The sequence below is a fragment of the Struthio camelus genome, chromosome 9 (genome assembly GCF_040807025.1).
Source record: "Struthio camelus isolate bStrCam1 chromosome 9, bStrCam1.hap1, whole genome shotgun sequence".
NCBI lineage: Eukaryota > Metazoa > Chordata > Aves > Struthioniformes > Struthionidae > Struthio > Struthio camelus.
In genome coordinates this window covers 15,595,538-15,618,069 of record NC_090950.1, presented here as the reverse complement: position 1 = coordinate 15,618,069, position 22,532 = coordinate 15,595,538, and the positions used below count along the sequence as shown (strand labels likewise).

Sequence of the window (22,532 nt, the reverse complement as noted above, 5' to 3'; positions counted from 1 at the left end):
AAGTCAGGGGTGATGTTCTCAGTGAGCTGTTAAGCTGTGGAGTGCTGCACCATGAGACATCATGGATTGTGAATTTCTACATTGGTTTAAAAATAATTAGAAAAATGTATGGAAAGAAAAATCTATTAGGGATTATTAAACACAAAAGCATCACCTTTCACTCGGAAAGGTTGTGAACTGCTAGAGCCTGGGAGAGGATAGTGGGGTCATATCACTAGGTTCTTGCCGCGCTAATTCACTTTTTCCAGTGTTTTTGCTATTAGTGTGATACCAGACTAGACAGATCTTTAGGCTGGTGTGGTGCGGTAACTAATTCATTAGTCTTTCCACGTATATCAGTGTTTTGATAACTTTTTGAAAGACATGTTAGACCACTGTGACCTGATAAAGTTACCATAATAAAGAGGTTTCACAATCATATTATAAACAAGGATTACCTATGTGATGTAGATTTGTAATTTGGGACCGAGAGAAGGACATAGGTAGCCTGGGCTGACACAAAATTCGTTTCCAGCTGACTCCTTGCTTTCCAAGCATATCAGCAACAGCAGCTCCTTTCACAAGTCACAAACCTTTCTTCTATGTTTCATTTACCAACAGAATCTGAAAACTAGAAACACCTTGCAGCCTTGGAATAAGTTAATTTTTAAATGTAAATAATGGATATACCATAGTAACAGGTTTGTTTAAGAAAAAACAAAACAGGTAAAGAAAAAAGGACAGCATAGAACAGTTTGAGTCTCTTCCTAGTGAACAAATGGATAAGGCTAGCTGGACTTCCAGACCAGTAATTAGTAAATAGTGTCTGAGGTATGCTGGCATCACTGGCACCATTGCATTTCTCCACCGTTCAAAGATGAAGCAAAACTAGTCAAGTTGTTTGGTCTTAAAAAGGGATTTTTAGAGATTTCCTGCATACTTCCCCTGAAAACTCCTTTGTATCCAAGCAATTGGGACAACTGGAGGCTGTGGGTGCTTTCCAAGGCAGACAGCAGACAACCTGTGCACAAAACATTTTGTTAGGGCGTTCAGTAGAGGAGGATATGGCCTCAGTAAACCATTGCATTGTGCGGATTACAAGCAGTCCTTCTGCATTTTGGTTTGCATAGCGTATTTGTATTTCTAGGGGATCAGTACTGTGGGGGACGACTGGAGAAGCCTTCTGGGTCCTTTCAAACTCCCAACTGGCCGGATCGAGATTATCCGGCAGGAGTCACATGCTCCTGGCACATTGTAGCCCCAAAGAATCAGGTAATGTTCAACCCTTGTTCTGCCTGCGTTCTAAAAATGGTCATTACCTGCAAGAACGTATATATCGTCAATAACCTGCTCGCACCGTGTGATTGTATTGCACTGAAACAAGAAAAATATTATATGGCTGAAATTTAAAGTTGGGTATGTGCAAGGAACGCCCACTTACAGTTCAAGTATATTCTCTCTTCTCTCATATATTACATGATTCACTCTTTAATAATGCCTGTGTTTTCTTAATATTATGTCCTCTTACATGCTTTAACACATTCTTGTCTGTTCAGATTTCTAGAGCATCTATGACTGGTCAGGCCTTAAAAATACATTTTTTGAAGATGATTTTGTTAATTAATAAAATGTAGTGCACATTAATTTAGTGCAGGTGATCGTCTTGGGACCACACAAGATAACGAAGAATGCTAGGTTTAAATCTAACAGCTGTAGGGTTTTCAGTGTTATGGCCGTTTGTTACTGAGGCACCCAGGCAGAGCTGATTGAATTTATTAAAAGCAGAAATTATTTTATCAATTCTGCTTACAGTACAGGAATTATATTGGGATGCCTCTTACCCAGGGGGTTGTCTTATTTCAGATTCTGAAGGCTTCATTTCTTAATATGCTTGCTTAATTAGCCAGATGCCTTCAGAGTGCATATTACCACTTCATTAAGACCTAAAGAGATGTGAGAGCAGACAAAAACATCTCATTTGCCACTGTTTGCTACACATGACCAGAATGTGTTGTTTGTTTTGCTCTCAGGCTAGTTTCAATCTTAGCTTCACGCTGACTGGTTGTTACTGAGCCATCTGCTCTGTAACTTGGCAGGAAGTCTACAATGATTTGAGTATCTATGCCCTCAAGTATGTTTGGTAGGTTGCCTTTCTTAAGCATGTTCAGCTTTTTAAATTCCTCTGCATCTCAAAACGACTTTCTTCTTAATCTGCTGCTCATGACCATAATCCTCCAAATAAAATAGCTGCCCCAGATAAATATATTCTTCAGATCTTTCATGCTTTTCCATTTACCAAGATATTTTCTGCCTTGAACTGAAGCTGTATGTCAGCTTAGTCTTTCCTATATTCCTTTTTAATCCACATTCCTTGCTTGCTAGACACAGGTCATTTAACAATCCTATAGATAGGCAGTGATTTTAAAAAACTTTATCTGTAAACTGCAGCTTACTTTGGTTCTTTCCAAATATCTCTAGATGAGCCTGAGAACTTTTCTCAAGCTTGTAGTGAAGATTCAAGGCAAGGCTATATAAGCATAAAGAATGAAGGCATTATTCTAAGCCTTTAAAGATCCTGTTGCATAAGTTGTGTCCGAATATATATGTTCTTCATATACTGCAGTAGTGGTTGTTTGCATAAAAATGAAGCAGGGTTTTGACAGTGATAAAAAGCAAGTTTTGAGAAAGTGGTGAACAAGCATCTCTCTCCAAGTTCACATGGAGAGCTGTTCACTTTTGCAGTTTGACCCAAACTTTGGCAAGTGTCTCCACTTCCCTTTCACAAGCGTGTGAGCAACAAAACAAGACACCTTTTTGTTTCTAATACAGAATCAATAATTCTTTCATTTCAGAAGATGGAAGAGCTCCTTATCCTTCTGAGGAGCTTCTATTCCATCACACAATTTTAATTTTTTTTTTTTTTAGTGCAAAGCACACTAATGAACAATAGCAAAATAGATAACGATAGTCTGCTGCTTTTCCAGCATATGGAAAATTCTGCATTTCTGCTCCCAGTTGCATTACTTCTTTTACTTCTTTTTATATTATCTTTTTTTGATAGCATGGCTATTATACAGAGGAGTACTTCTGTTTATATTGCATCTTTTCATCACAGTGACAAGGTTTTTTAAACAAGTTTGGTACTCATCACTCAAATCAAGTCCCTGTTCTGTAAGTTTCCTCTCTTCCCCCCAAATTACTCATGCTTAATGAGAAACAAAACGATGCATTACACATACATCTGAATAGCACGAAAGTATTTCCAGGCAAAACTGAGACATCAGGTGATAACCGTCTTCCTTTATTTTACATGTAGAACAAGGTTATCTTTGCTATGTCAGGAAATCAAATAACGTGTCAGTGATGTGTAAACATCTCCCCATTCTTTGTACAATCATAAAAGACTTAATAATTTTATCTTTGAGACAAATCTTTAAAAAGAAATCCTGTACATCTACAGTCAACACAATTCAGTGTTGCCATTCAGATCTCATTTGTGCTGTTTACGGAAGGGTGATTTTATGTACTGTTGTGCTTCACGTAAAGAGAAGCCTAAATGCATATATTATCTCTGTTTCAGTTGTGTGTTAAGTTATACTGGGATTTCCTTCCTTGCTACACACACTGAGAGAATCGTATCATAGGACTTATTTTCAGAATAGTAAGCTCCATTTACGTTTGCCTGCCCGTTGCTTTTCTTTCATGAGTAGAGAGGTCCATAAATACAAGACAAATTAGAGAAAAATAACATTAGCACTAGAAATAGCAGAGTTATGTTAATTCTTAATTGTCGTTTATAAAGCCACAAAATTTAGGTAAGGAAACATGAGTCTTAAGTATTTACTTTTTCTCTTATTTTTAAGTCTTATTATTTATTAGTTTTCTTTCTGTTAATATTTTTGTTTTTGACTTTTTATTTCTACATCAAGTAAACATACATGCCATTACAGCCATGGTACAGTGATTCAAAACCTGCTCTTAACAAAGTCAGTGAAATGGCTCTTACCCACTTTTGTCAGAAGACAGCACCTTTGCTTTTTAGCGCATCCAGGATGATTCAATGGCAGTAGAAGCCCTTGTTTCTATGGTTTAGATTTAAATTACAGTTACCTAGAAAGCAGCATAACACCTAACAACTACTGTTTACTTGCAATCCATTCATAAAGATAACTTTATCAGAAATTAATTGCATAGATCTGAGTACAAAATGTTTTATAGAGCTTTAGGGTTATATTTTGAACTGTTTTCTGGAGAAAAGTCATGTGGATTAAAATACCATACTCCACCATTAAGAGGATTAAGAATTTTCCTTTATTGAAGGCAAAATAAATTTACTACTTCTTACGAGGAGGTCACTTAATATAAGAAGCGCCAATAAACTCTATGTATCAAAGCCTTAATGAGATACTTGTGCTTTTCCCGCAGCTAATAGAGTTAAAGTTTGAGAAGTTTGACGTGGAAAGAGACAACTACTGCAGATATGACTACGTTGCAGTGTTTAACGGTGGGGAAATTAACGATGCTAAAAGAATTGGGAAATACTGTGGGGACAGTCCACCTGCGTAAGTAGCTTTCTTGGATTATGAGCTTCACAACAACTGTGTCATTTTGCTAACAGTTCTCTACTAGGCTTTTGAAAGATTTTTTTTTCCCCCTAAATTAAATATAACATTTTCTACCTCCAACTGAACTTCTAGGAGTTGTTCAGTATCTCGTCTCTCCTTAGGTTTTCCCACTTTTCTCTTTCCCTCCGTGACTAGCCTTGCCTCCAGCCTATGCTCTTTTCTGTCCTGTACCTCAAGCCTCATTAGAGCACTGCTTACTGATACTAGCGCTAATGCTACAGCTAAACGCTAACACCACTTATTATAGTCAACACAATAAGCGATTGATTATAGATACCGAAGTACAAAAGACCCAGTTAAACTCTCTAGTCCCTTGGTTCTTTACTCTCCTTATTTGACTCTGTTTCCCCCTCAGCCTCATCCCTTCCGCTGGTTCCTTACCTGCTTCTTGCATCACTGCTCACCATCTCTCCCGTCTGTGCCGAGGCTTGTCCTCTCCTGGCACAGACTGTTTTCCCGAGCGTGCTGGGGAGCACCGCAGGCTTTCAGCAGCTTTGCTGTCAACTTGCTGCCAGGGTGTACGCGAACAACAGAGCATCTGGACACTCGTGGTACAATCCCACAACCTAGGATGAACCCAAGAACGACAAGGCAGTGAGACAGAAGGTATTTCTGCCCCCATTAATTTAGTAATGGGGTTTGAATACTTTTAGATGAACAAGTTGCCATTTTTTTTAACCTTATATCATTTTTTCCTCCAACACTGTTAGTTGAATATGACCAGATCACAGTCTAACTGTAGACAATCTTTTTCTCCCTTAATAGTCCGTAAGCCTCTAAATCAAACACCTACACATTCTCAGTTATGCTCGAAAAAAGGTCCAACTTGCCATATACTCCCGAGTCTAATACATTTAGAATATGAACATGAAGTTTCATTTAATTCTGAATAGAAATGTCACATTTATCTTTACACTAAGAAAAGAAAAAACCCGAACCAAAAAACCACACTTTTCTGCACAGCTATTGCATTCCATAAGAGAAAAGGAAAAAGGTAACTGCAGACTTAAAAGCATCCAATAATACAGCCCTAATGTTTCTAGTTAAACGCACTCAGCCAGAAAAATAGACAGCCAATGGCACTGTAGTTATATAAACAGGTCTGGTAATAGCAGAACTTAATTATTCCAAAAAAAATATGTAAAGTTGTTTTTGGGTGAGGCCAGTAATTTTTAGCTTTGCTTTCCCATTGTTCCTCTCCCATCCAGCCTCTTAGAGCTTAATAACTTGCAAAGAGGAAGAGGATGCGTTTTGTTCAAGAAATACAAGGCTTAACAAATATCACAGAGGTATGTGAATAGACTTAGGTCTCAGAAGGGACAGCTAGTTTGTTTCCCAAGAGGAACTAGTTGTGGTATAGGAGGGAGGAGGTTTAAGCCTCAAACAATCTTTATACGAATAGTTTACTACACCAAGATTTACTGTGGGGTTGTTTTTTGGTTGTTTGTTTTTTTTTTTAAGATTATGTGTCATACCCTCAGGAGACTAGAGGGGAGGCAGACGTTGGGTAGGACTCTAAACAGACTTTTCTTCTTCTCCAAGCAGCAGCTACATACCTGAAAGACTTTTCATAGGTAAAATTACAGATGAAGATGCCTTCTTTCACTAGCTATTTTTAATCATTACTTACTAGCATGACAGCGCTAGAAATAAAGAGAGTAAGCTTAGCCCTATGCAAATTTCTTGGAAATTTGGCGTGGACTTAAAATTAAGGGTAGGATTTCACCTGCACTATATTAACTTCAGCTTCCCTTTAGCTGCCTTAGGCTTTGGATCTGGAGTTAGGCTTTTGCTTTTCAATTTGTAAAGACATTTCTTTCCATGCTTAAATGCACTGGCCCCTTGTTGTAGTAAAGTTGAAAAAGCTGCTCTATAAAAAGGTACCGACACTAGCAAGTCTTATGAATGAGATTGTTCTTTAAGCTCTAGATAATTCAGGCCATAAATTAATGATACAAAGAGGCTAAATTCTAGCTGTAGTTGTATATTTACTCATTTCCTTGTTTGCAGGAAAAACTTCACTAGCAAAAGCAGTATCTTTCTGTATTGCCTCCAACCCAAAGGCTGAGATGGAGCAAGACTGCGCACAGCAGAGTTAATATTAAGGCGTGTGCAAGGCAAGGACAAGGGTTTGAACCCCCTAACATTTGCTCCCCCTGCCTTTTACCAAACAACGTTCAAAATGGCTCCTTTTTTAACCTCACATATACGTTTGTAGCAAAATGATTTAATACTTTACAGCTTAGAGTTTTACCTGCAAACGAAGATGAATTGTTGCCTTGCAGTGCTGTGCCACTTGGAGGGACTGCAGGTGAACTGAAGGGGTCTCCAAATGGGTGGTGGGTTTCTTTCCCCTGAATGTTGTAAGCATCTGTATATTAGCTAATAAATCACCATCATCTAAAGTAGAAGCACCCTCCCAAAAGGGATTCCATTGCACACACTCCTCTCCCTTTAGACAGGATAAAAAACGCAACCAGATGACAAAAGTTAATTACGTAGTGCTTTACCATGAGGTAGACAGATATCCCATTTGTGAGTAGAGTGTGAGAACCTCACTGTGACTTCGTATAGCCGTTCCTTACAGCTGAACTGTTACCGGAGAACAACAAGGTATTTACTTTAAAGCTACCTAAAACAAAAAACCCTGAATCTTGCATCAGAAACTTTTAACTAGTGATGTTCCATGCAAATACCTTCAGTTCCTTGCTCTGGTGTTTTGTTGTATGAAAGTCAGATCCGCAGCGCACTGGAGCAAATGGACTCGTTGCCTAGTTAGACAGCGTTTAAGCTAGAAGTGTGAGTAAAGAGTCTGGTCTGATTCTCTGTATATGTAGGTTGTGATATTTCAGATCTTTTCCACCTGAGGTAAGAACTAAACTGCACAAGACCCTGTCTTCCCCTTGGTCCTCAGAAGACAGCAGCTAATAGCCCCCTTTACAAATGAGGCTGGTGGCTTTGTGTCTGTGGGACTTGCCTCTTACACGGCTCGGCTAGGTCTCAGCTAGAAAGTACTTGTTGAACTGTGTCAGGCTCTAGTCTGGGTTAACAGGTCCTAGATCGCCACGGCGGTGCAAAATAAATAAATAAGTTAAAAAAAAAAAAAAAAAAAAAGGGACCAGTTAATCCCTGAGAGGCAATTGGAAGTAGCTTCCTAAACCATCTCCTGGCTGTGGCTCAGCATCTATCCCCACAGCATGTCAAAGCTGTGAATTGGTTTGCCAAAGCCCCAGTGGGCTTCAGGACAGACATTTTAGAAGGGATTTTGTGCAGTAAGCAAATAAGGGTGGAAGACTGGTTCCAGACCCATGGCACATGGCTTAGAGATCACATTTCCTGTTACAGAACATTGTAAGTGTCCTGAAAGCCATTTTTAGCATAGTATTGCTCCCGAAACACAACTCCAGTACATAACTTGCCACTGTCCTTCGCAGAGTAATACACAGCGAGAGGGCAAAAAGGTCTGGCTCTCGTGGATTTTCTTTTAGCTCTGCAAAACTCTCCTCAAAATTTACCAGCTGGGTACAAAAAACCAGCAAGGACAAGACCAGTGTTGGAAGAGAGCCAGAAGCAGTAGCGTGTACGCTGAATCGCGAGGTGAGTCTTTACTATAAAGAGGCTTAGTGGCGAGTGTGGCACAGTAATTATGCGAGGGGGAACTCATTAACCAGCAGCTACGCACACCGTAACGGGGCATTCTGTAACAGAGGCGGTGCGCTTCCAGAAGGACGATTAAAGCAGATACCTTGAACTCATTTGGTGGTTGCAGGGAAGATACTTTCGCTTACACTTCAGATCTTACTGTAGGCCAGTAAGCACGGACAATATACAGAATAATCATAATCTATTAAGAGAGAACTACTCCCCCAAAACTCTGAAACAAAAAGCCTTTTCTAAATAGACAAGATACAGGGACCAGGTCAGATATTTTTCAGTCTTTGTTTGGCTGGTTTACTCCCGGTGCTCAGCAGGCAGACAAAGCTTTCACACTGCTCGTAATCAGGGCCCTCCCAATTCCACAGCCGGTGTCACCGCTGTGGCCAAGCCAGCAGAATTTGTGCAACTACAGAAGCACCTGTCAGTCTACAGAAGTCCACGTAATCATGCATGCACTTACTTTTGGTTATGTCAGACTCGCAACCAGCACAGTAAATTGATTCCTGAAACACCGGCCAAAAAAGCTGGGAGGTAGTCACAGGTTTTATTTTGAAGGCCCAATTAAGCACTTGAAGAACATGTGCTCAAGGCTCATGAGCTCTGTCAGATTTCCTGGAAGGGCAGGGCAGTCATTTTAACAAAACTACATCTTACAACCACTTCTTATTTTCTTCTCTGCTCACCATGATTCTTTTGCCTCTGTCAATATTTTTCTTTCCTCCTCTTCCTCAAAACTGTTCTTTCGTTTGAAAAAGATGCGTTAATAATTCGTAATGAATGATGAAACAAGGTCTGTGAAATGCTCAAAAGAACAAGTGTTGCTTTACTAGACTTACATACCACAGATTTTTTCCAGCAGTAAAATAGTCGTGTAAGAATTCTCTTTGCACTACATCCGTATCCAGAGGGCAGCTGGAGTCCTAGTAGGTACTACGCAGTTTATGAACTGAGAATACATTAAATAGTTTTTTATGGCATTTCAAATTCTAACAGAATAACTCCATTAGCTCTTTAAAGGCTTGGTAACAAATATCCAATTGTCTCCAGTTCACAAAAGCTGAGCCCACAAAAGCAGTAACAACCCAAAACGTTTTATTTTTACTGCTCTTGTCAAAGAACTCCAGAATCCAGCACTGAATTCATTTTCTCTAGGCCTTCCAAGTGTGCAATATGTTTTCATTTAACAAAAACAAATTTAAAAGACCGTTAGTCACCTCTGCTACCTACTGAGGATTTCTTTTAAGATCTTTTCCTGCTGTATTAAACTAGCCCCTTCCATTCCATGGTTCTGCAGAAGTCACACACAAGTATTTAAAGATATTTATACTGACATAACCCTTCAGGAATCAGAGGTTTATGGGATTCAACAGAAAGCTTCATAGTCAGAACCCCAGTGCCTGACATGCCAGCAAAGGGACATGTTTGCATACAGCTGAGTTGCATTTGGCTTTGACGTGTTTCCCCATCACAAAGAGCACCACTGATGCAAACAGATTATTCAGCCTCAAAAGGTACCAGCTCTGCCTGCGCCCACATGCGTGCTAACTGTGACGTGTACTGTCATGCTGATGAGGCTTCTCGGGGGGAGTATCCATATCCAGCACTGTCAGGGGCACCATTGGTGTCTATACGCCCGCAAACATGCGTTTCAGTATTAGGGCAGATACTGTACTTAGACTACAAGTGAAGCTCTCTCTTATGTTTTGTCACAAGAACGATATTCACACCCTTTGGCTTTGACATTCAAAACAGTGGAAATGTTTTGTCTTGTTTTTCTGTTTCAGGCCCATTCTATCTGAGAGAAATGAGTTGCTCATTCAGTTTTTGTCCGATTTAAGTTTAACAGCTGATGGTTTTATTGGCCATTACAAATTCAGACCCAAAAAGTTACCCACAACCACAGTTCCACCTACTACAACAACGGCCCCTGCTACATCAAGTAAGTTTTACCGGCTTTATATTATATGTCAGAAAAACAAATTATTCCAGGGCAAGGAAGGGGGGTTACAGAAAAATATAATAGAAAGTGTATTTAAAAAAAATATACAGCTTGTGGTTTGTTAGTGTTTCAAGCGTTGAGGGAATAAATGAAAATTAATGTACTCAAGGGAGCGCGTAGACTCTGCTTAACACAATCACAAGAAAAACTCTCCAGGCTAGAACTCACTGCAGCAGTAACTGGTAGGAAAAGCAAAGAAAACCTTTATTCACTGTAGCTGAAAGAATTTTCCTATCTCTGCTCATTTTCTGGCAGTTAGCTTACCAGCAAACGTCTTTCCCTATGGTAATTCCCTAGTACAACAGATGAGCAAGGTTCTTTGGTACGAGAAATTCTAAATATTTCAGGAAAATAGTTCTGTTTAGATTTTTAAAGGAACTATTTCTTATATAGAAACGAGTATGTAAAAATCCGACCCTGTTTTTCTTCATCTAGTTATTAAGCTAAAGCAAAACTGGTACGGAAGCCACCTGAGCCCTCTTTAGATCCTGTCAACATCCTGTCAACGTGACACTCTTAGAATTATGTTTAGCCAAAAATTATCAGGGGCTGGAATTTATGAAGAACTGTGTCATACTAAAAATAAGTTTCCTTTAATATTTAAGACTAGACAGTTTAAACGAAAGATCAGAGGGGAATTTCTCTGTAGGCCTTGCCAAAAATTACCTCATTAGTGAGATACCGAAAGGATAAATCTTGTGATTTCCATAACCTGAACAGTTATAGCACAAAACCAAATAATTTATGATGTTTTTGCAACTCATGACCTGATTTGTACTTAAAACGCATCAAACGTCAGGGCAACAATGGCTTGTCAGCAGGAAAGCAAGAAGCTGTGGTGCTTAAATACTGATCATGAAAGATATTTAAAATAGGTGAAAATCAACATTATAAAAGTGAAATCATAATGAACTATATAGTTCATTCTGATGTGACTGGTACTCTAATAACACGTAACATAGCCACTCTTCACTATAAAGTACTTCCTAGCAAAGTTATTACTGCCAAACCTTGGTCTAAACTAATTCAGGTTGCCAGATGTCTCATACTGCATGATTTGCAGTCAGGGTTTTACCCTGGCGTTTTGCCCTGTGTTGGGGGGTTGGGGCGGGGGGTAATACATGCAAAAGAAAGGTACTGCAGTAATTAGTTCTAGATCAATTCTTGTGACAATATCAACGTTGGCGGGGGGGCACAGTTGTCTCAGAGAGAGGAAGAGAAGGAAGGTACTCACAATGAGAATCTGTTAGGCAGCAGAAATAAGAAGTCCTTTCAGTAACTGGTCAACTCCACGTAGTATAGTCATACATGAAAAAACCCCACAGCTCTAAGTTTGGCTCAATTGCTGATGAATCAGATCACTTGCAGCCAGATGCATCTAGTTCGAACAGACTTAGCTTGTTATCTTGCAAATCAGAATTGTTCAAACTTGCACAGAACTCCAGGCATTAATAAAACATTAAACTTCAGTAGGCACTTTCAATAATGACCTCAGTCTGTGTCTTACATAAAACTATTAGTACTAGAAGAAATGACAAAGTGCTATAAAAGCCTGAAATATTCAATACAATAATAAAAGTAATGAAGAGCAATGCAATACAGTCACATATTGTTACAAAACTGTTGGTTTTTTTTTTTTTTTGATTATTTAATTGGATTAAATCATACATTTGTCCATTAGTCCAGCTACATATAAAATGGTAGGCAACCAAAGTTTTAACTCAGATCTTCTCCAATTCTTATTTTGCTAAAAGACATTACTCATCTCTATAAACAACTGGCAACCTTCACTCACCACTCAGTGAAGTTTCTCACCCACAAAAATTTATTGAAGTCGGAAGTAAAACATGAAGTATTAGCAAAAATACAAATTAAGGATACAAAATAAGAGTATTTTGTAACACATGATCCCAAATTTAAAAAACTCAGAGCACCTCAATAAATTTTTAGCAGCTACCATACTGGCATACACGTGTGACTCAACCTGGTACATTTATAACCTTCCTACTAAGGACACTGAATTAAAAGTCTCCCAGGACATTTAATTCTTAGCTTTGCAGTGCTGCCTATAAAAGTGAGATAGGAAGTATCTGACTGACTGGCAATTGTTGCCATGAGATAGGAAATCTGATTAAATGGCTTGGCTTTGCCAAGTGTTAACTGTAATTTGAAATAATAATTTGAAAAAAAATTTAGTTTAAAGATCCCGTAGCTGAATATGGTGTATGTTTACTACGTTGTATTCTATATGGAAGTCACTTCTATGAAAAACAAAAAAACAAAGAAAACCCCCACCCACACACAAAACTTCAGCATATTATTTAAAACATTTTAGAAATCCACATCAGCAGGAAAGAACTACGCAGGCAAATCAAGGCAAAGGACGTGACAGCAGGGAGAGTTGCACTCGCTCTGTGCCCCTAGAGATCTGACCACAGGCTTGAGGAGACAAGAAGTGGAATATGACTAGGTTTGCCTCCAGAGATCTAGCAAACTGATCTTCATACCACTGTTCCTTTTAGGAGGCATGACACTTTCTAAAGAATCTGACAGAGCTGAATACCAACAAAGATCAAGACTAAAAGAAAACATCAACAAACAAGTAGAGTCCTATTTTTAAGCTTAGGATTTGAAAGGCAAAACAATGAATATGCAGATCTTCTCACTGTCATGGACAAAAGAAAGGAGGCAAAGTCATTTCATTGCCATTCAGCTGCATCTCAAACTCAAAACATTATAACAAGAATCAATTCATTCCATTAAAACAGAAGTATAAATATAAATAACTGTTTGGAAAATTGATCAGAAGCTCCTATTCAGAAAGTACAGACTGAATAAATTTTTTGTAAAATATTCCATTCTAAAGAAAACAAAAAAAAATGCAAGGATATTCTTCATAACTAATTTAGCTTTTCTGAAATGTTAGGGTTATGTAGATTGTCTGATATCTTATCTGTCTGTCTCTCCATCTTTCTAGTAACTGTGACCTCATTGGCCAGTTCCAAATAAATCTGAAAAGGATGTAAAACCTTACTATTATGTACCAACATGTTATGTGAAAATGGCTAGCTGGGTAAAGGAGAGACCATTAACGACCACATCAAGAAGAAGAAGAAGAAATTACAAGTGTATTTACTTGTTTTTGGACAAAGCACTCAGTTTCAGAAAGAAAAACATCAGTCAATGCTGAGGATATTCTGCCTCTAATAATAGACAGACTCTTTGACAATTATATTGGGTTTTTTTTAATAGAATTTCATCAGTAAAAGTTATATGGTATTATATGTCATGAAGCTATGTAAAAAAAAATTTTTTTAATCACAAATTCGAACTGTGATCTCTTCCATCACCGTATAGTAATTTCAGATCAAAGTCCAGCCCCCCACCCCGAAATAAATGTTACTGTATTATAACATTACTATACTTTAAAAGTGCTATTAAGGCTGTATGGCAAGAGGCAACAACACTAAAAAGCTGCACATTTAAGATCATACTGTAATCAAATGCACATTTTCTGCAAAATCCGAATATATAAGGCCACTAAAACAGATATGTGGCTGAGATATGTGAAAAGAAGAAAAGAAAATTTGAGGTGATGACAGGAAAAAAGGGGGAGAGGGAAGGATATTGTCAGCTTTTACTGTTCAGCCCTTGCAATAGCAGATCTAGTTAAAGCTGCATATCAGGATTTTTTTTTTTTTAAACATACTGCTTAGCTACGGTTTCAACATACCTCATTTCAATTTTATTTTAATTTTTGCTCTTCAAAAAGCTTTGAAACCTACAGCTGCCCTGTGCCAGCAAAAGTGTAGGAGGAGCGGGACTCCTGAAAGCAATTACTGTTCAAGCAACTTCGGTAAGAGCAGCAAAGTTTATTTCTTTTTAATTAGTCTCTTAGGACTGCGTGTTTAGACTCACAGGAATTTTACCAGATGTAGTTTTAAGTTGTCATTAATATATAGCAAATATTTTTATCTTATGTGTGTATCTGACATTAGTATCCGTATATCACTTAGTACATTCTTGGAGATGTTCCAAAATAGGTACTGCATGTATGTCTAAAACAAACATACTTTCTCAGTCTAAAAAGCCAGTGACTAAGCATAAGGCCATCTGCTGTAGGAAAGTATTGGTTCAGTGTTCAGTTACTGCACTGGCATCTCGTTTATCTGTAACCAGGCAATACACGTTTTATGCTGTACCTTCTGATGTTACTCGTCATACCACAATTCAGTGTACAGACTTCCAAAGCACTTCAGAAAGGATTTGGAAGACATGAAGACTTGCAAGTGCTACTTTCTGTACTCGACACAACTTGCTGCTTAAAAACGGTGTTTGCTGTATTTGGACAGCATCATCACTGATGATTTATTCACTTACGTCTCAGAATCTTTTCCTGCATCGTTACCGGAAGCGTCTTTAATCCCTTATACCTCACCTAAACCTTAGATGGGACCCCCCCCTCCCTTTTTTTTTTTTTTTTTTTTTTTAAATTTACCTCCCTCCGATTTTACAGCTAATCTCAGGAGATTACTGGAAGCCGGCTATTGCAGGAAAGCGGGAGCAGCTTTGCATCATTTTGCTAGAGCAACGGTGGTAGGCTGTGGCTGCGCCCTAAGGCGGAAGGGAGCCGCTGCAGCAGCGCGACCCCCTCGCTGCTCCCGACCCTCCGGCACAAGCCCCAAGTAGCTTTTCAGGCTGTTTTAACTCGCAGCCAGTACGGGCTGGCCCAGGATGAGAAGGACAAGGGGTCGGGGCAGGAGGCCTTTTCTGCACCTCTTACTGACCACCCCTCAGCTCTGGTGGCTGATGGTGCATGACACTATATAAAACTTTCTCTTTTACCTGTAGCGTTAGGGCAATAAATCATTTTCACCCTCACCTTTTCTTGAATACTTGCCGTTTCTCATTCTTTTCCGTGGCGGGAGTAGAAGTCGAAATATTTGGAACACAACTGTGGATCAAAGCGTCTCCTAAAATAAGATGAGAGAGTGTGCTGAACCCTGTTGTTCGAATATGATTTCTTCTATGTTTACTTGCTGACTTCATGAAAATGAGCTGTTTCTCTTCCATCTTGCATTTCATATTTAACTATCGTTCCTGGAAGTCTAACCATAATATCCAGTATTGTGGCATGCACAGTTCTCTTTTCATTGAACTTGAATGTTTCCATTTTAAAGCTCTAGATTAAAGGAATATAATGCACACATTCACAAATGCCTGAGCCAAAAGGTGGATTATGCAGCTTTGCAAAAGAAATTGGGCAGCATACACTTGATAATTGAAGATCTAATTATCTAATTATGATAGATCTTTTTTTAATTTACAAATTGTGAAAAGGAAAAAATATTGCTACCCAGAATACCATCTGCCATTCCCTTTTGATGCATAAAAATGGCCTATGAGTTAATCTAGTCTTACTAGTGTAGAAGAAAAAAAAAAAAAGATACTTTTATTTTCATGCTGAGAGGTCTTCGAAATAAATTAGCGGTCCTATCAGCACCAGGCCTCGGGCAGATCAAAATTTAGCTCCCAGGCGTTAAGTATTCCCCCATGCGAGAGCGTCTGTCAGAGAGCTGCTATTTCTTTTTCCTTTGGGGAGAGCACTGGGACACTATAAACAGGAACATGATTTAAAAGATACAAGAAAAGGACCAGAATCAATGAGGCAGTAATAACAAACCAAGACTAGCTTTAGTTATGACAAGGAGGAAAAAAAGGAGGGGGAGAGGATTTGTTGAATTTTGCTTTGCGACTCCTTCTCCGGAGAAGGCACCGGTATTTTAATCTGTTTGAGAAGAAGGGTGTTGTAGATAGGCTATACCTCCAGCATCCCTTTGGTACCAACGAGGCCAGGGGGGAAACGTCACTGGAAAACAGGCCAGCCATTTTTGATACCTGCCTTTGTGCTTTATCTAACTGTGCCCTCTAGGTCCTCTCTTTTCAACTTAAAAACAAATCCACAACACAGACCCGTGTGAGATACTAGCAACGAGGAATTCCACTGCAAGGTATTATTTAATAACAGTGGCTAGACTGTTTTTAGTTCAGCTTCTCTCAGATTTAAAATTAGTTTTAAACACTGCAGTGTGATATTATTTTTAATTTAAATTATCAAACTTAGAATTGAACTTTCAAATGACTGATACATTCTAGGAACGGTTTTATATTTGCTAAAAAAAAAATTAAACAAAAGTTTGTCAATAGTGAGTTATCTATTAGAGATGAAGCTTAGATTTTGACTGACTGTTTCCAGTATTGTTTGCATCTCTATTACGACTTAATAGGCTTTTCAGTCTCTATGGCACCTCAATATTTATTAAAAAATAAATTTAAAAAATGCATTAAATATCTTTTCTTCTAGTAATAACTGGAACCGTAATCACAACAATGACACGGGCTGGCAGTCTACATGCAACAATATCTATCATTAACGTATACAAGGAAGGAAATTTAGCCATCCAACAAGCAGGCAAGAGTATGAGTGCCAAGATTACTGTAGTATGTAAGCAATGTCCTCTGATCAGAAGAGGTAAGTACACAAAAACTGCTCCACCTGTTTGTAAAAGACAACAGTTTTGAAAACTGCTTTTAGAAATGACTATTAAAAAAAAAAGTCAAATTACAGTAATTGATTCCATAATCAACTACTAATATAAGAATCAGTTATTTTAAAGTAAAAAAACTAGTTATGCAGATTTATATTGCATTTCTAAGGGAGGATTAGACTCACATAGATCAACTGAGTTTGAAAGACATTGTTTTTAAAACTCACATGATATAAGAAGTAAAATCTGGTCTAGTTCTCTCAAGTGAAGCACAGATTTTGTTTTTACATGTATGTACTTTGGAGCTGGTTTTTATACACAGTTATTCAAAAGGAAAAACACGAGCCTGCTAAACCTAAGAGCGCTACATCACAGCAACTGACAAAAATCAACACATTTTCCTGTTGCTTCTCCCCCGTATACATTTACATCTCTACTGTAGACATACTACTGGTATTAAACCCACTTTATATTGGCTAATAGCTAATACTTGAACAGCTATCTCAGACAGTATCATACCGAGTAGATCAACAAAGACAATTTCCAAGTAAGAAATAGTGAGACTAGGTTTAACAGAATCAACTAGGTTAAAAAAAACATTATCAGCTCTGCGCCTCCTGAGTACACAACAGGAGGAACAAGAACATAAACGGAACTGTAGCAGGGAGCAGTCAAAATAATTTAATAAGCATATGAAGAAAAATGACATGCAGGACACCACTGGTATTTAATCATATGAATTCAAAGTGGGCAGTACCAAAGTGAAAAATCTGTGTCAGAAACTAGCTTTTACCTTTAGATGTCTGGAAACTAGACATCTGTCTGGGAGACCTAACAGCCTCTGTGGTGGAACATGTTGTCTCCTCCAGGCAGACTGCTGGCTCCACACCACACACTTTTCTTTCTCTCCCTAAGTCTCCTTGAATTATTTAGCAGCCATTACTCGATACCTAAACTTTCTGCTTTTTCGCTCGCTCCCCTATAACACCACCCCTTCCTGCCTGGTACCTTGCAAACCCCTAACCCTTCTAACCCATTAAATATTTGAATCAGATTGCTCGAAAGCCCACTCCCATCAAAATAACTTACCCACTTGCATCAGTGTCATCCCATCTCACCAAACACGGTGCCTCTTTGCACCTTAACTTGCCCAGTTGGTACTTTCTTGGGGGGAGGGAAAGCAAATGAAAAGACCGAGTGCATTATCCTACCATCTGAGCACATGAGGAAATAGGAAACTGAATGAGACACGTTCTTCTCCAAATTAATCAATTGATCCAGTGTTTATACTGTATTCTTAATGGTTTAAAGCCTCATTTGACAGTCCATATTTACTAAGTATCTACTTCTTACTTAGCTATATAGTACATACTTACGTAGCTATTCAGTAAATACTTAATATCTACTTGCATAAAAGCACATAAATGTACTTCCTTACCCACTTTTGCCATTCTTGTTATACAATAAGGTACATGTGCTGGGTAGGAAGGAGCAAACATAAAAAGGTTATAGAGAAGGGAAGTGAATAAAGGCCACAGAAATAGAATTGTAATCACCAAATCACGTCCAAGACTTGTTTCTTGTAACGTCGTACTCTCCTTTGTAGGTTTAAACTACATCATCATGGGAGAGGTAGAAGACGACGGCAGGGGCAAAGTGCTGCCCAACAGCTTTGTCATGAGTTTCAAGACTAAGAACCAAAAGATCCTGAATGCCTTGAAAAACAAAAGATGTTAAAACTAAACTCTGCAGCTGCCTTCTATCATCTCTTTTGAAAAATAATTTTCACTTAGTACTAAGTCATGAAAATACAACTGACCGTAAACACTAAGATCATGCTCACCCATTCTTCCCACCCATCCACCTAAGCATACCCTGACACAAAGTGGTTTCTATTACATACACCTATCAAGAGGAGAACAGACATGACACATAACCAGTTCCAATTACTTGGAAGCTATTAATTTATAATTGTCCAATTTTTTAAGGAATTATGTGAGTATGTAAAATAAGAATTTTAAGTGCAATATTTATAGTAACTCATTTTAACATAGCTTTTTCTCAAAAGTTGTTTTATTATATGGATTCCAGCATTATTATCTGTGCTTAATAAAATATTTTAAGATTAAATCATATACCAACTAGTTATTCGTTATGTATGAAGTGGGGCAGGCTAAACATAGCATCTCGCTTTTCATCTTTTACATGCTTTTGATGCTTCGAGTCTGGCATACTATGACTGACACTACACTTCCTTGCTGATTAAAGGCCTGATTTTACTTCCACTGAAGTCAGTGAATCATTGATGTGAACAGGAACTGGATTTACTCTTCAAAGAATTAGACTCAACTGTATTACAGCATCAAGCTTTTTTCTACTGATGACTATATTCTAGTTAGCAAATGTCATTATTAAGTTCCCTAAGGTAAGGAAAAGCATAGGAATTAATTCAGTGGCAATAAAATACACATGCAAATAGTTTCAATTTTTGTTTCTACTATGAAAGAGAGGACAATAGAGCAATGCTCAGTCTGGAAGCAGTAGTGTAAATTGCATATCTGGCTAATTTATTTCATTTATATATGTGGAAGTTCAAGAAAAGAGGCATTTTTGAGGAAGGAACAGACTGGAGGCAGCTAGACAGAACATTACGTTATTTAGAAATCTTTGTCAGGTCTGTCTGTTGTATCCAGTCATATATTATTCTGAATTATTCATATATTATTCTGAAACTGAAAGACAATAACCAAAGATGGAAGCACAGAAACAGATTATAGACACACATTAATGCTGGAGAGGTCAAAGACCAATTTGATCAAAAGCAGATATGAAATACATGCTTTGCAAATTGTGTAAAACTTAAATACTAATAAAAATGGCATGGAACAGATTCTTGGGTCCCTTTAAGTACTTAATACTTATTTTTCTTGTACATAAACACCACAGAAGTGGTTTTTTATTTCTTGGTAGTCTGTAAGTATGTATAGGAAACTTAGAACCACTGATATACGTAGTCCCTACTAGAACGGCCCACTGGTTATGTCATTAGCGAATGTGAATTGTGGTTTTCCTTCAGTTATTGATTCTCATATATAATGCCAACAGGTACTGCCACAGAGCAGCTAGGCAGCACAGCAGTCTCTGAAGAGTTACTGGGCAGACAGGCAGAAGACAAAAGAACAGGGGTGAGGAACAAAGGTACAAAAAGGTTATGCTGGCAGCTCACATCAAACAGCTCAGTGCTATAACCACACTTTCCCGATTGCTAGGCCTTTGCCTTACTCAATAAACCAAACAGCTTTTCTCCCTATGGAAGTGATAGTGATGCAGGTTTACAAACCAGATTTGTAATTTTACACCTCATTTTCCAATAGCAATTCCTATACAGACTAAGGAGTTTTATGCATTGTACTATCTGTTTTTCCCTGCACCATCCTTGGGAGAAGCAGGGTGGAAATCCTGCTCAGAACTGTCTTGAACTACAATAATCTATTTTTATTCATGAGGACATGACCATCTGTCATGCAACTTTTTTCAGTGTGCAAGAACAACCTGGCAGCCTGCTTCTTTTCTCCCAAATGGTAAGTAGGGAAGGCTCTTGTCTGCCTGCTCTCTATAGACAGCTTCCTTTCCAACCTGAACATTTCTTTTCACAGTTCCTCAAAAAGCAACTTCTTTTTCCTTCACAAAAGAAAGAAAACCCCAAGTTCTAATTAACATTTCAAATTTAAACCACACTAACATATTTCCCAAACACATTGCAGTAGGGAGGATACACAAAAGCCACATGAATATACCCACTTAGACCTATGTGCTCACTGCACGCAGAACCTAAATGGGTTTCTGCTATTGCATGGAAGAGCCAAGGCTGATCAGCTTGTTTGTGGAGAAAAAGCACAGACAGCAGTGGCCCTGCAAAGGGAAACATGAGCCAAAACTTGCACAAAGGAAGGTGAAACAGTGCCAGTTATCTCAAGTGAGAATCAGTTACAAAAGTAGATAACTTTCTAGAAAGAAAGCGGTTTTAAAAAGTAAGTATAACAGTAAGTTTCAGATTTTTAAGATTTTTCAGATTTCAAAATCCATCCTGCAATCAAATAGAATCAAAGTTTTCTAACTGCAATATAATTTCTGAAACTTCTTCAGCAGAAATAATGAACAACCAAATATACTTTATCAAGACAGTAAAGTGACTACGGATAATGATGTTTTTTTACCCTTTGGCTGCAAATGAAGGTGGCATGAAAATTTCCATCTCCTTTCTTCATGTACAAGATCTAAAAGAAAAGTTAGTTCCATCAAGGCAAAGATAGCTCTATAGAAAAAAGGCTATTAACTTGAAAGGAGAAAAAACAAAAGTGAACAGCATTCTTCAGTAGTCTCAATCAAAAAGAGAATTTAGTGTTTTAATGACTTGCACTGAAATTTGCATAAAGAAATTCTGAATCCTACAGAGTAGTACATTTCTTTTTTATATCATTTATTGGGTTTGTCTACCCTGCATTAAGCCATGGCACACAGGATGCAGAGCACTTTTAGTAGAGACTAAAACACTTCCTAATTTCACTCCCTGTACTAAGAAAAGAAAGCAAAAGCAACTTATGGAAAACGTCAGTGTACAACTACTAAACTGAACTAAATAGGTGATATCACACAGGTAGCAGGAGAAGGAGTTACATCCAATACACCATTACTACTGCACTGGAAAAAGGTGGTAGCCTTTTCAGAGGAAAAGATCTGAGTCAAACAGATAAAACCGTCCGACTGTATTGTCTGAATGTATTTGTCCTGGTAGACAAATGAATGGCTTGTTTGGCGGATGAGGCCACAGGAAGTCTCATCAGCCAAATCTGGTAAGGATCTACACTTGATGGAATTGAGGCCCGGAACTTTGGGGCATTTCAGTAATTTAATTTTGGCCGTATTTTGCTGCTGCTTAGCCTTCGACGTTGCAGTTTAAACAAGCATCACGGAAACCTACAATTTTGTTTCAGTGCATGTCCACGTTCTGGGAAATCTCAGAGCCCCAGTAGTTATAGACTTATACAAGTATGGCCAGTATTAGACTGCCAACTAAGAAAGCAATAGCATGTTTGCTACACGTGAATTACAAAAATCTAAAGGATAAGACAAGATTGAACACAGAGCATGAAGCACTCTAAACCCTTGAGATTAGTACCCAAGAAGTTAAGACGACTACCACAGCTTTGAAACAACCAAGGCTCGGATACACCGATAACAGGTATGATGCTTTGCTTACTAAGGTGCTGCAGAAAACAAGCCTCTCTTACGACATTCATCACTTCACAGACACGTATTTCAGGGGCAAATAAGATCTCAAACTCCCCATTCCACTCCAAACCCCAAAGAAATGCCTAGAGGTAATACAATTCCTCCTAAGGACATGTCCACACTGTAGAACACAGTGTGGATAACCAAGCTCGCTCTGAATGACCCTGCTTGTGTACCAGAAGTGATTAGGAATTGCTACCATTAGCATACTGCTTCACATAGATAAACATACCGAGCTTCCCAGAAGAACTAATCAGCATGGGCTGAGTGCCAGGCAGCTAATGTTGCACCAAGAACCCAGCCTAACTTGCTCAGAGCAAATGCAGCTACTGCTTCATGGCACTGCATCATGCCGTCTAAATGAACTTACAAATAATTGTTCCACAAGGGAGGAAAAAACAAACAAACAAACAAAAACATATTATTACCAGC

The 22,532-nt window shown here is 38.4% G+C and overlaps 1 protein-coding gene across 1 annotated transcript in view; it reads left to right on the top strand.

Moving 5' to 3' along the window:
* Positions 1–18,938, top strand: part of PCOLCE2 (procollagen C-endopeptidase enhancer 2) — a 28,120-nt gene extending 9,182 nt beyond the window's left edge. Inside the window, exons 4-9 of the mRNA XM_068954454.1 lie at positions 1,127–1,251; positions 4,405–4,541; positions 10,046–10,200; positions 14,033–14,116; positions 16,625–16,792; positions 18,415–18,938. Of these exons, the coding sequence (XP_068810555.1) occupies positions 1,127–1,251; positions 4,405–4,541; positions 10,046–10,200; positions 14,033–14,116; positions 16,625–16,792; positions 18,415–18,545 (800 nt within the window). The 3' untranslated portion in view covers positions 18,546–18,938. The remainder of the gene's footprint in view (positions 1–1,126; positions 1,252–4,404; positions 4,542–10,045; positions 10,201–14,032; positions 14,117–16,624; positions 16,793–18,414) is intronic.
* The last annotated feature ends 3,594 nt before the right edge of the window (positions 18,939–22,532 follow it).